This window comes from Myotis davidii, unplaced genomic scaffold (genome assembly GCF_000327345.1).
Source record: "Myotis davidii unplaced genomic scaffold, ASM32734v1 scaffold570, whole genome shotgun sequence".
Classification (NCBI taxonomy): domain Eukaryota; kingdom Metazoa; phylum Chordata; class Mammalia; order Chiroptera; family Vespertilionidae; genus Myotis; species Myotis davidii.
This window is the reverse complement of record NW_006283631.1, coordinates 766530-781055: the sequence shown is the minus strand read 5'-3', so window position 1 is coordinate 781055 and position 14526 is coordinate 766530. Positions and strand designations below refer to the sequence as shown.

The following is a 14526-nucleotide window of genomic DNA, read 5'->3' as shown; positions in this document are numbered from 1 at the left end:
TGCTGAACCCCAGCAGCAAGCTAACCTACCAGTTGGAGCATCTGCCCCCTGGTGGTCAGTGCACAGCATAGCAACTGGTCGACTGGTTGACTGTCTGCCCCCTGGCGGTCAGTGCATGTCATAGGTCATAGTGAGTTGTTGAGCAGCCTGAGCATATAATTAGCATGTTACGCTTTGATTGGTTGTTCAGTTGTTCTGTCATATGGTCTACTTGCATATTACCCTTTTATTATATAGGATGCTACTTCGTAGTTAATTATTAAATTTCTTTATAATCCATGGTCCTAGCCTCAACATAAAACTTGCCAGTCATCTTACAAATGTACATTATTAAGTTGGTGGAACTACTTCACTTCTATGGGGGGAAAAACACTAACAAATCTTAAAAAAAAAATCCTCCCAAATAGGATGTTATATTAATGAGAGAAGAGACTACATTTAGAATGGAATGCTATGGTATGAGCTAATTTTTATATATTGATAAGTGTCTGCTGTTATAAAACCACATTATAGAATCTGAAGGTTAGAAGGGACATTCAAGGTTGAAGAATATTCAAGATCCTTTCTAATAGCATTCAACAAGGGGTGGTCCAGCTTGTTTCAGGACTTTTAATGCGTAGGACTTTTAGAACTATGGAGACTGACTGACTGAGGTGGGTGGCGGGCAAGAGCTCACAGGATGTTTGCTGCAGGGTGAAGACAAGAAGGTGTAGCCTGGAGGCTGTTTGGTCAGTTTTGTCTCAATGTGGCAAATACAGTGTTAAGCTGGAGGTTGCAACCACTGATATCAGTTAGCTTTTGCTGCCCAACCTCGCGTAACCCCTAGCTTCTAGCTTGAGTGTCTGTGGTAGATCCAAGAGACCAGAGATTGTCACACCTCCCCTTGAAAAGTGGAGTCTATGTGCCTTTCCGTGGAGTCAGGCTGGCCTTTATGATGCTGTGACCAATAGAATTCAATAGAAGTGTTACTGTGCCAGTTCTCAGGTACCGCCTAAACAGATTGGCAGCTTCCACATTCTTGCATCACTGTCTTTGGGAGTCCTGAGGCATGGTCGAGGAAATTTGACTATCTTGAGATTGGCGTGCTAGAGAGACTATGTGATTGGTGAGCCCAGGGTTTTCCATTTCTTTTAAGGCTGTGGATCTGTAGTTAAGCCTCTCAGACTAGCCCATGCCCCAGATGAATACTGCTGAGTGACCCTAGTTGATGCCTCATGGAGCAGAAAAATAACCTAATTGATCCAGGAGCAGACTCCTGACCCATGAAATCATGAGCTGTAATGAGATGGTTATTATTATTTTTAAATTATGTTTTTATTGATTTTTTAGAGAGAGAAGAATGGAGAGGGATAGAAACAACGATGAGAGAGAAACATTGATTGGCTGCCTCCTACTGGGGATCGAGCCCACAGTCTGGGCATGTGCTCTGACCAGGAATCAAACTAGTGACCCCTTGGTTCATGGGTCAACACTCAACCTCTGAGCTACACCAGCTGGCAAAATGGGTATTTTCAAGTCACTGAGTTTGTGGTACTTTGTTACACAGCAATAGATAACTGGAAAGTGTCTATATAGGATAGCTGAGGGCTGTTTGGTCTAGATTGGCCTCAGCTGATCTGACCTAGGCTTGCTCATGTGTTTATGGATCAGTTGGGAACTTTCATTTAGATCAGTGGTTCTCAACCTTAGCTGCACATTAGAATCACCTGGGAATCTTTTTAAAATCTAGATTTCTGGGCCTCATCCTCTGGAAATTCTGTTTCTTTGTTATGGGGTGGGACCACAACATTAGTAACAAAGAAACAGAATTTCCGGAGGATGAGGCCCAGAAATCAGGATTTTAAAAAGATTCCCAGGTGATTCTAATGTGCAGCCAAGGTTGAGAACCACTGATCTAGATTGTGTTTAGCAGGATTGCTTACTTGGGACAGTTCCGCTCCATGTGTCTCTTATCTTCCTTTGGACCAGCAAGCTTGGCCACACATGTCCTTCTCATGGCAGTGGCCAAAGTCCCAGAGAGCAAGTTGAGAGCTAGGCTTGGTAATGGCACCCTGTCATTCCCATCTCTTTCTATTGGACAAAGTCACATGGCTGAACTCCAAGTCAAGGGATTGGAGTATAGACCTCATTTCTTTCATGGGAGACTGTGCAAAGTCCATCTATCAAAGAATGTTGAGTACAGGTATGAGTGGAAAATTGGAGACAATAATGCAATAATTTGCTTCATTTTAGTTCAGTAAACCTTTATGGGATATATTATTTGCAAATATTATGCTAGTAACATGAACCCCACCTCCCCCCCCCCAAAAAAAGAGATCTAACTTTCTTTTCTTTAAATGCTTACAGTATAGGCAACCTTCAGGATGAGTAAAAGGGCTTACTGCATTTAGGTTGATTATGAACCTAAACTTCCTTTTAGTTCTTCACTTCTAACACCTCTGTTAAAATTTATACCTGCATTAAACTTCAGACTTAATATTGGAGTTATGTTTTATTGTTATAGTGACTTAAAATTTGGTCAGAAGTCCTTACTTACTTGAGTCATAGAATTTTTGTCTATGTTTTTATGTTTTTACACAAACATGACAATTGTTTTCAATGAAAAATTAATGATATATATGCACTGTCAGTCAGGTTGCTGTCAAGATTTGCTCCACTGTTTTTCAAAGGGCTTCATGTTTTCTTCATCTCCAAATTCTTGGGGAGCCCCTTCATGGTCTCAAACATTATCCTTTAACATCTTTATTTAAACTGGGAAGCAGGAAGCCACAATGCAAAGAAAACATGTACGAGGACAAAGCGCACCCCAAATAGGGATGCTGAACACTTTCCTAATATTGGTTAGTTCTGTTTATTTCTTTCTGTAGCCCTCCACTCTCCTGTCAGATGTGCTCTGTTCCCTCTATAACTATGTCTGTCTGTTCCACTGTCAAAATAAAGTCAGAACCAGATTTCTCGTCTCTCCTCTTCTTCATGTCTGCCATTTTTACATTCTTGCTTCCTATCTGTGGAAACCACTTTCTCTCATCAAATGGTCTAGAGTTGAGCTCCATGAAGTATCCAACTCAGTTCATTCTTCAGCATCTCTTATCACCCCTTAATCCCCAGGCAGCATGTGGATATGTCCATGGATTGACTTTAGAGTGAAAGGGATCTAAGCTTTAACCCCAGCTCCACTGCTTACTAACGCTGTGATCTTGTGCAAGCTACTTAATCCCTCCATGCCTCAGTTTTATAATCCATTATATGGGCAAAGTAAATCTTATTTTGCATAGTTCATATGTGACATAATTGCATTATAATACTTGCACGATGCCTGCTGTGTTCTCTATGTTAGTTTCCTTTCTCTTCCTGTCCCAAAGCCTACCTCTTATTTGCCACCTTAGGACTGGTTTATTAGGAGGCTATCACAACATATTTTTAGGATCAATAATACTTTGTATGCATAGACTAATAACACAGATATGCTTTTGCATGACCTCATTTGTTTAAGAGAACCAAAGCAATGTCTTAGAGCATTAAGACTCGGCATTTTGTAAACTCGAATTCTTACAGCTAAGTGTCGAGGAGTTCCAAGTTACCAATATTTCACTTTGGATAGTTTGCATGTTGGATATTGGCTTTATTTTGATGGTTGCTGCAGGTAAGATCCTTAGAGATTGGGCCGGGTTTTACTTTTCTTTATATTCTATGACCCAGCACAGGACCTGACAGTTCTTAGATGCTCAAATAAATGTTTGTTGAACAAATGAATGTTTCATTGAATACAATTGTGTGAGCTAATGAAAGTTTAATTGTTTTATACTGAAACAGAATATTTCTGTTGTCTGGTTTTTGTTGAGGCTCCGTTTGGCTGGCTGATGCATAGTAACCATGTTTCCTTGCCAGGGTGAGGGCAGTGAGGGTGCAGGGTCTGTATGTGGAGGGATGCAATGTCATCATCTGCCCTTCATACTTCCTTCTTTGCTTTTGTTGTTTATCATCCTTCCTACTACCTTATAAACTCCCTGACAGAGACCACATATAATTTCTCAGTGCTTGTGGCATTGTTAATATTCAATAAAGATTGGCTGAAGAAAAGTTAGCATTTTGGGATTTTTTTGTATGATTTTAGAAGTGCCGTATTCTACCTTTGTCCTTTCTCCTCTGTTCTGATTTATATGGGTCTTCTCCAGAGCTCTTCCACTTATCCTACCCTTGGATTTATTGTTTTTTAATCTCCCCCTTATAAATGCCACATGATTTATGGGAAAGGGTTGAGGCTTTGAAATTAAAAAGACCTGGATTTAAGTTCTGAATTTGTGACTTCCTGTGATCTTGAACAAGGTCTGTAACCTCTTGGTGCCACTTTTCTCCTCTGAGAAGGAGAATGATGATGTGTCAGCTACCTGGCAGAGCTATGTTGAAAACTGATTGGACTGTACTCATAGAAAGGGCTCTATAAGTAGTAGGTGTTATTACTATTTTTATTTCCATTCTCTTTACTTTTTTACTACTTATCTTAACTACTACTGCCTTTTCCAATTAAAAAAAACATTCATTTTTCACCCTGGATCTCTTATTAGCAGCCCACTGGAATGTTGGGAGTTGCTGGGGAATGAAATACTATGAACGATCAAAATTTCACTTCATTGGGAACCTGATATCACTTTGAGCAGTGATAAAAGCCCTAATAAGAATAACCACTGTTTGCCCCATTAAAATAATACAAAGACAAATGTGAGTTTTCAGGAAAAAATGTTCCTCGAATTATAAAGCAAAGAATTGGAAAAGGAAATGACATGTGAAGAATCTAAGAACATAGTGCGTATTTAAATTTATGATTTTTTTACTCACTCTCTTGCTCTCTTCATTTATTACAACAGAGTCTAAAATTTTTCTCTCACAACAGGATCATTATCCCTTTTGATATAAGGACTATTTCAATTGTATTTTTTTCTTGAAATAAATGAGTTTGCTGGAATAAACTATTCAGCTCAATATTTTTCATCTTTCTCTAATACAAATATATTTGATTTCTATAAATCTGAGTGAGGTCAGTCAGGAAATTACACATATTTGTTTTCCACAGGGTATCTGAGCTATTAAGTCATGTTACATTTGTTATAGATCATGTTTGCTACTTGGCAAGATCATTTGAATGACTAAGAACAATATTTTAGAACATGTAATACAAAGAAAACAACCAGAGAGGAGAATTGAAGCCAAATGTTCCTTATAAGAAATATTTTAAGTAAATAAAATATTGTGATTCAAACACACTTCTTCATATAAAATACATAAAAATATCATTCAATATTATACTTACTATTTATTCTTATAGTATATATATATATATACAGATTTCTTTCACATAAGTACATATTCATATTACTTTTCATTCCTTCTAATGTAATATGTATATATATTCCCCTTCTTTCTTCCAGCCTCAATTATGTGGATGTTGTCTTGGCTTTGTGCTATTTTAATTATTTTGGCTATTGCTGATATGGATGCAATAGCAAAGACCACACCATATGTCAAATTTACGAAGAAATCTGAGGGAAAAGAGATGCTGGAGGGTTTAAAGCCGTCCAGTGGCCTACCTCCAGGAGAAGAAGAAACACCCTTTCCAGAAGTGGCTGAAATGGCAGAACCAACCCCTGACCCCTTGGTCCAAGATTCTACCGTTGGCACTGCCACTCTCTTCCCCTTTGAAAACTTCACTCTGGACACGGCCGATTTCTTTCTGAATTGCTGTGATTGTTGTTCATCTGCACCAGGGCAGAAAGGCGAACCCGGAGAGACTGGAAATCCAGGTATTTGAAAATATATGAAAAATATATTTCTCTCCTGTACTTCCTTAGAGTTGAGAGGTGGATTGGAGGTGGAATTGCCCAGGGGTTTTCTACATTGTCATGAAAATGGCAATAGGCCTAGGTGTAACTTGTGACCAATGAAAATGGGTCCTGTGTAGCCCACAGTGGTAGCCACTACTCTCCTGCATAGCTATTAAAAATATTAAAATTAAGAAGGTGGGGTGGATGGGTGGGTGGTGAGTGACTAACAAGGAAACTTATCTGCATATATGCATAGCCCATGGACACAGACAATAGGGCGGTAAATGCCTGGGAGGGGCAGATGTGGGGTGGAGGAGGTGAATGGAAAACAACAAAAGCAAAAACAAAACAAAGGGGACATCTGTAATACTTTCAACATTAAAGATAAATTTTAAAAAATTAAATAAGATTAAAATTCAGTTCCTCAGTCAGACTAGCCACATATGGTCAATGGTTAATCTGTTGGACAGCACAGATATACATTTCCATCACTGTAGAAACTTCTATTGGGCAATGTTGGTTAGAGCAGAGATCAGGTCTACCAGCCCCAGCACAGGTGTGTAGCTCTTCAAGTTACACAGGCCCACTACCAGTACAATCTTTTCACTAATGCCGATGTAAAAAGGGAAAATGGAAATTCTATTATCTCACAAGATGATGTGCTGACTGATGGGATTTGGGAGTGCTATTTGTAGTTAGGATTAGAAGTGGAATGCCTGTGAGGTGGAGAATAAAGCCAGGATTCAGCTTGCTTCTCATTGAAATTCTGAGTCAACACCGAATTCTTGCCTGGCGATTTTCTCCATTGAACGTCATGATTACATATTTCAAAATTTCAGATGTCTTTCATATATACATTATGAATACACTCTCAGTTTTATTGTAATGTATTTCAGCTTTTACATGTCACATAGCAGAGAACTCAAGGTAAAAATGAGATCAACATGCCAAGTGAAAATTCAGTATTCCCTGAAAAAAATTACATATAAATATTTGTTGTATCTTGCTTGAAGAATTTAAAGTTATGAAATCGGGACTTACACATCCTCATTAAGCTTTTCATTCATTTCATCTGTTGTAGGAACCTTTTGGGAAATGTGCTCAATATTTATGTAGAGCTGAAATAAGAGGGTAAAGGAGCTGGGCTGTGGTCTGGGGCACTGGGTTCAGGGTTGCTAAAACATTATTGGAAACATAATGAGACTGAGAAAATTATATTTACCAGAATTTTTCTTAGTATCATATCTGGTTGGCATGCTGTGCGGGAGTGAAAATCCCCAAGGGCATGGCCAAGTAAACACAGCTGGTTGCTAAACAGTCTTCTAGGCTGTGGGTCTGTAACATCAAAGCTTGTGTTTTACCCAGGGTGGATTTAGCTGCGTTGTCCTCAGAGCTCAGCCCCTCCTGTAAACACATATGACAAATATTCCAAAGGTGTGCCAAGTCATTAGTTTGCCCAGGATGCTCATGTGTCTTCGTCTGACTTGTCCTGCAAAAGAACAGAGAGCTTAGGAGCTCAGCATGTGGAGGCTATCATGAAATTACGTTGGGAAACTTCATTACTTCTGTGAGTCTCAGTTTCCAAAATAGTAAAATGAGATAAAAATAATTCCAACCGCATAGTCATCAAGACAACTGAATGAATTTATACCTGTAAGGACTCAGTGTGGTGCCTAGAATAGAATAAGTGCTCAGTAAGTTTACTTTTTCAGTTAGCTGATCGAGGAGTCTTTTTCTACCTCATGAAATAGTCAGAACCTGATAGGTTCCTGTTTTTGAGATTACTACAGAGATGTTTATTTTGACTTTATCAATGTTTTAAAAAAACACAACTTTTTAAAAAAAGTTAAAAATCTAGTATCAGGGCATCATTAAATAAACTTGAATAAAGTTACTCAAATTCTAATTTGCTCATTGGATCTTAGCTTATGCCATCTTCTTAGGCAGCGGTTCTCAACCTGTGGGTTGCGACCTCTTTGGCGGTCGAACGACCCTTTCACAGGGGTCGGCTAAGACCATCCTGCATATCAGATATTTACATTACGATTCACAACAGTAGCAACATTACAGTTATGAAGTAGCAACGAAAATAATTTTATGGTTGGGTCACAACATGAGAAACTGTATTTAAAGGGCCAGAAGGTTGAGAACCACTGTAATCTTAGAGATGTCTCCTCTGATTTTTTTATATCACTAACTACAGGTTAGCAATTTTTATTTATTTGTGTGGCTATTTGTTTAATGTTTATCTTTCATGGACTCTCAGCTCTATGAGGGTAGGGATTGCTGGAAAAATTTTAAAAGTTTTGTATGAACCTTAAAAAAAATTATAGTTGCCAATGTAATATTATATTATGAAGTTTCAACAGTGATTCAACATTTATACACCTTATGAATTCTAGTAACCACCTGTCATTGTACATAGTTATGATATTATTGACTCTTTTTTAGCTGTACATTACATCCTCCTAATTTACGTCGTAACTGGAAGTTTGTGCATTTTAAGCTCCTTCCCTTTTGCCCATTTCTCCACCCACCCCATCTGGTAACCATCAGTTTGTTCCAGGGACTCCTGGAATGTTGATGGCTGATTTTTACCCCTAAGTGGGGTGCTTGGTTTATAGGAAGCCTTAGCAATAGTTCCTGAGTGAATGGGTAAGTGAATGAGTGGGAAAACCAAAAGTGCTAGGTATTGTGGTTTTACTCAAAATCTGGAAGTGTGGTCCACGTGAGGTCAAGAGTCAGGTAATCATTCTGTTCTTGTTGGATATAGCACTGCTTCCCTGAAATATTAGATCTCTGCCGCAAATCCAGGGACAAGTACTAATGTGCTCAATTTATCTATTCAGGTAGTACAGAATTGTAAATGAGACACAAATATTGTCCTTAGGACTCTCTAATAGTTATTCTCATCCAGATTTTGTCATTAGGACACTGATAGTCACTAGTATTAATATGAGGACTGATTCCCCCCCGCCCCCCCGAACTAATGAATTTTGAAAGAGAATTCTTTTTAACCTTGATGGTTTTAAATTATCTTTTCCAGGTCCTAAGGGAAATACTGGTGATATGGGGGTCCCAGGGTCACCAGGAATCATTGGACCCCAAGGTCCAAAAGGCCAGAAAGGAGAGAAGGGTAGGTAATTATATTGATTTCATGTTGAAACTCAAGGGATGTTCTGCATCATTTTTAGGACAACAATTAGCTATGTAAATACCAGATTCTTGCAGGTGGGTCAAATTTGCTTGAGTATATTGTGAGTTATATTTGATACAAAAATGTCAACTTTATAAATAGCCAATTGAGAAATTTTAAACTTGCCTGGTAACATATCACACACACACACACACACACACACACACACACACACACACACAATTTTCTATCTCTCATTGGTCTCCCAGCTGACCCAGTGACGGGGCAGGGTCCTTCCAATACATTCTCATGTGAACTCTTTCTCAGGATGCAAATTAATTTCATACTAGGTAGAACTAACTGGAGCAGGCAATCCTATTCCCTTGAGGTAGCTAGCCTACCTGCTAAGGTAACTATGACCTATCCTTTGGCTCACACTCAAATCGGGGGCAGTGTCAATGGTGGGAAGAGAACTGAATTCAAATGGAAGAAATCAACCACATAACAGTGACCTCATAACTTTACCTCATCTGAAAATTGAGGGGAATAGACTAGATATCTATTTATACCTATTTACTTTCAAAATAGATTTGTAGTTAAGTGTTTTTCATAAATCTTTTCCAGCTCAGAAATTCTATAATTCCACAGATATCAGTAAAGAGGGCATCCTTCCTGGGAAATCCCTGATTCTGTAAGTGCATCAGGTACTGAGGGAAGGTTACAGATTCACTGGGACATTCACAAATTCCTCAGTGAATACCGCCAGCCTGTAGAAATACCATCTATCCATCACGGTAAATGTTTTAGCCTCAGTGTCACATGTCAAAAGACCTAATATCATCTATACATCACCCTCCACATGGCTCAGGAACTGCCTAACTCATTTCGAGTAGAACGTTCAGTGAAGTAATTACTCAGAAGAGAGGCTAAGGTAAGAGGGAGCTGCTTCACACTTGTCAGTTAGGCGATTTTCATTCTCAGAAACATTTAATCCTTTTGTGGCTGAATTATGTCAGCAGAAAACCCTGTGAAATAAAGATGAGTTATGAACCTCCCCAGTGATTCATACATTTTGGAAGCTAGACTTCTGGAAGTAGAAGAAAAAAAAACAGGGAGGTATCATAAGATAAGGTTCTTAAGAATAAGCTTTGATGAAGGATCAAAAGTAGAAATTCATTCAGCCAGTCTGTGGCTTGGCAACTCCACTTTCCTTTTACTTCCAGTCTAGACTTTTAGTTAAGAGCTAAAGTTGAAAAGAAATAAATAGCTTGAACGACTGCATTCTGGCTCATCACAGCCTGATTGAGTAAAACCCAGTGTAAGCAGTTAGAATCCCTAAGTGGACGTGAGAACCACAATCACTGTAATAGGCTCAGTATATGAGTATTGACAAGAACTGGAAACAGAAGTGGCCCTTCACATCCGTTCAGGGTTGCGTTCTCTCCAAATGCAGACACATTTTCCTGATGGCCTAAGGGTTAATTTCCAAGCTCTAAGCTTTATGTGGAATGGTAATAGAGGAGCTGGCTGCTTAGAAAGCTTTGCTGAATGGTTTATGGTGAGATTTTAGCAGTTGCTCTTGTGAAATTTCGAGGAGTTTCCTCTCATGACTTTTAATTTGACTTGGGATTTTTTTTCCTGACAAAAATGAAACAACAAATGTTAGTTTCATATAAATAATGTGATTGATAAGTCAATGCCAACCACTGTAATATGCATTCATGTTCGACTCTGTACACATTTCTAAATTTTTTGTACCTCAGTTTCCTCTGTGATAAAAGGGGTGACAAAAATATCTGTCCTGCAGTTTTTAAAAGGAGGTGCTATGAACTTTCTTAAATGAAAAGTGTCCTAATTGGTGAAATTGCTCTGTTGTATAAGCTCCCTGTTATATGAGAGGCTGTATTAATATAAAATAAAAATTAAGTCTAGTGTGGCAGCTCTAAGAGGACTGGTCTTCATCCAGGCCCAGGATAAAAGTCCATTTTGTGGTAATATGGCAAATATCTAAAAACCCAGATTCAAAACTTTTTTTGAAATACCAGTTCCCACAGTTCTATAATTTGTCCAAAGAGTGTATGAAAAATTTTCTGAACAAAATAAAAATTGGCTTTCCTTGATGTTCTATGTCAAGGACACTATATTTTTTTCCTGGACAGTTTTTTTTAACCTATATATGTTATTGATTTCAGAGAGGAAGGGAGAGGGAGAGAGAGATAGAAACATTAATGATGAGAGAGAATCATTGATTGGCTGCCTCCTGCACACCCCCTATTGGGTATTGAGCCTGAAACTCAGGCATGTGCCCTGACAGGGAATCGAACTGTGACCTCCTGGTTCATAGGTCAATGTTCAACCATGAGCCATGCCCAGCTGGGATGAATGGGTTTTATTATAATGAATTGTAGCCAAATGAAGAACGTTGTGCCCTGCGTTCAACTCTTCATGGTACACTTTCTCAGGCATTGTGGGGAATATGAAGACTAGAACATTTTAACTGTCATTCAAAATTCATAATAGGAAAGAAACAAACACATACATCTGTAACAAAAGACGGCATGTTCTGAGTTTTGTGAAAGAATTGAAGATCTGTGGGAACACTGATGAAAAACTGAGTTCTGTTTGGAGAGATTGGCGCTACCCCCAAATCTGCTTTAAATGATTTACCATCAATTGGAATAAAATATTGCTAATGATGCTCAATAACCTTTTCCCATATTGTTTTACTTGATTTATTTAGTATATTTTTGAGTTTATCTGCGTGGCATTGGTTAATATAATTATGTGGGTTTCAGTGTACAATTCTAAAATACATCATCTGTATATTGTATTGTGTGTTCACTGCCTCAACCATATTGTTTTACTCTTACACATTTTGGTAAAGGAAGCATCGAAATGTGAGATGGCTGTGAAATGGATGTTAGTTTTATCATAACTAATATAATTGGAAGATAGTTAATCTTGGCATCATTTTAGGACTTAAGGGAGAACATGGGGACCAGGGAACAAGTGGAGTTCCGGGATACCCAGGAAAACCTGGAGAGCCAGGTAGGGTGTAAATATTCCTATTGTAGAGTATAAACTATAACATGTGCGAAGTATAGTATTTGATTTTCTTCCTATTTGTATTCCAAGTTATGAGGAGGTAAGAGGGGAATATGAATTGCTATGCCTCTTCTAATAATTCAGTGTATTGGTACATTGGAGTGTGAGTACTGAGCTAGGAATTTGGAGACTAGATAAAGGCATCTGAGCTCTTGTCCCTCTTCCTAGCTGTCTTTGGGGAAAGATTCTTGCATCTTTCTGGGCTTTAGTTTCTTTGCCTTAAAGGCTTGGATTTGGACAGAGAATATGGATATGTAAGAGAATACTTGGATTGGGCCAAAATGCAAACTATAATGGAAAAAATGAGCAATAGTTTTACTACCCTTTATTATCTTAAGAGTAAAAAATAAATAAATAGAAATAGATACATGAGATCAAAATATAAGCTATTACTTTTCGGTAGCATGAACTCTTCCCCTTATGAGACAGGTGCTGATGTGAGTGGCTCCGTGCAAGGGACTCCTCCCACAACCATTACTGAGGCAAGAGCCAGGTTTCCAGCCCGGCTGGTGTGGCTCAGTAGTTGAGCATCAACCTATGAACCAGGAAGTCACGGTTCGATTCCTGGTCAGGGCACCTGCTTAGGTTGCCGGCTCAATCCCCAGTGTGGGGTGTGGCAGGAGGCAGCTAATCAATGATTCTCTCTCATCATTGATGTTTCTATGTCTCTCTCCCTCTCCCTTATTCTCTGAAATCAATATATATATAAAAGAGCCAGGTTTCCAGTCCCAGGTAGTAGGATTTGTTTCTATTTTGTGAGCTCTGTGATAACAGCATATTGTTTATAGCATATGTGGTCTGTAAACATTATTTTAATTTTTCATTTTAGGTGGACCTGGTCCTAAAGGGGCTAAAGGAGACACCGGACTGGTGGGAGTGAAAGGACAAAAAGGCTCCAAGGGGGACACGTCTGTCAATGCTACCAAAGGAGACAAAGGAGACCGAGGGGCTGTGGGCTCTCCAGGCTTGAATGGAGAGCCTGGGGCCAAGGGAGAGAAGGGGGACCGGGGGGAGAAGGGCTACTGTGGGAACTCTGGGGAGAGGGGAGGAAAGGGGGAAAAAGGTGAGGTGGGGCTGAAAGGAGAAAAAGGTAGCAAAGGCGATATTGGGATGGAAGGCAAAAGTGGCCCAGAGGGCCTACCTGGAGCCCGAGGTGATCCAGGGGCTAAAGGAGAAAAGGGAGCTGTAGGTCCTCCTGGTCTGGTGGGACCTGCGGGGCCCAAGGGTGAGCTTGGGAGCAAAGGGGTCCGAGGATCTATTGGGAAGAAGGGTTCTCGGGGCCTCAAAGGCTCCAAGGGGGAAATGACCAGAGTCCCACGGTCGGCTTTCAGTGCTGCTTTATCAAAGCCTTTCCCTCCTCCCAATGTCCCTATCAAATTTGACAAGGTTTTCTATAACGACCAAGGGAATTACAGCCCCGTCACCGGGAAATTTAACTGTAGCATTCCTGGGGCATATGTGTTTTCCTACCACGTCACAGTGAGTGGCCGGCCAGCTCGGATCAGCCTGGTAGCCTGGAATAAGAAGCAGTTCAAGTCCAGAGAAACGCTCTATGGTCATGAAATAGACCAGGCCTCCCTCCTCATCATCCTGAGGTTGAATGCAGGGGACCAAGTCTGGCTGGAAGTGTCCAAAGATTGGAATGGAGTGTATGTCAGTGCTGAGGATGACAGCATTTTCACTGGGTTCCTTTTGTACCCAGAGGAAACGCCTGGAATTTCACCATAAACTTGTGTCTGAACACTGTAGTTTGGAGTGAGTGAAATAAGTCAGGTAACAGAGAATAGCGCTATTGAAAAAATAACTTTCCTTATTTTTTCATGACTATAAAAATAATACAGAAAAAATGATGTCACTTAGTGTCAACTGCTATTGCTATTTTAAGGCATCATGTTTTTTTAAAATAATTATCTATCTGTATTTGAGAGCATATGTCTGTTAATTTAGTAGATAGGTTTTTCATTTGATTATAATGGCATTTCTCAAGCCATTTAAGTAATTAATGTTTGTATACAAAAATATAAATGAGATTTGTAATTAATAAATTGTAAATATCTTCTGTATCTCACATAAATGTGTGCAACTATTTTCTGTATGAATGTGAGGCAAATAGCTGATCTATCATGATGGGCAGGTACAACTCAAAATTTTCCAATTCTGTTAGAAAGGTTGCCTTCCAACTAAATGGAACGCTTCCCATATTAGATTAATTCTGGAAGAATACACAGAAAGAATGTTAATGACTAGCTAAAATATCTTTAAAATTAACCAGTGTGTAAAGATTTGCTCATAAAACACCTGTATTATATGGACTTGTGCATTGGGTAAAAGGTAAAAAGAAAGTTAATAAAGATATTGCTAAATTCAGTCATAACAAAGACCCAGCTATTCACCAAATTATTGTGTTTAGAAGAAGTGAATATCCCTCAAAGACTCAAGAGCAAAAGTAGATCATTACTGAGCCCT

At 39.1% G+C, this 14526-nt stretch overlaps 1 protein-coding gene across 1 annotated transcript in view; it reads left to right on the top strand.

The window, feature by feature from the left end:
• OTOL1 (otolin 1) overlaps nucleotides 1-14209 on the top strand; it is a 27973-nt gene extending 13764 nt beyond the window's left edge. Inside the window, exons 2-5 of the mRNA XM_006753806.2 lie at nucleotides 5427-5798; nucleotides 8866-8955; nucleotides 11932-12003; nucleotides 12890-14209. Of these exons, the coding sequence (XP_006753869.1) occupies nucleotides 5435-5798; nucleotides 8866-8955; nucleotides 11932-12003; nucleotides 12890-13788 (1425 nt within the window). The 5' untranslated portion in view covers nucleotides 5427-5434 and the 3' untranslated portion in view covers nucleotides 13789-14209. The remainder of the gene's footprint in view (nucleotides 1-5426; nucleotides 5799-8865; nucleotides 8956-11931; nucleotides 12004-12889) is intronic.
• Nucleotides 14210-14526: the final 317 nt, after the last annotated feature.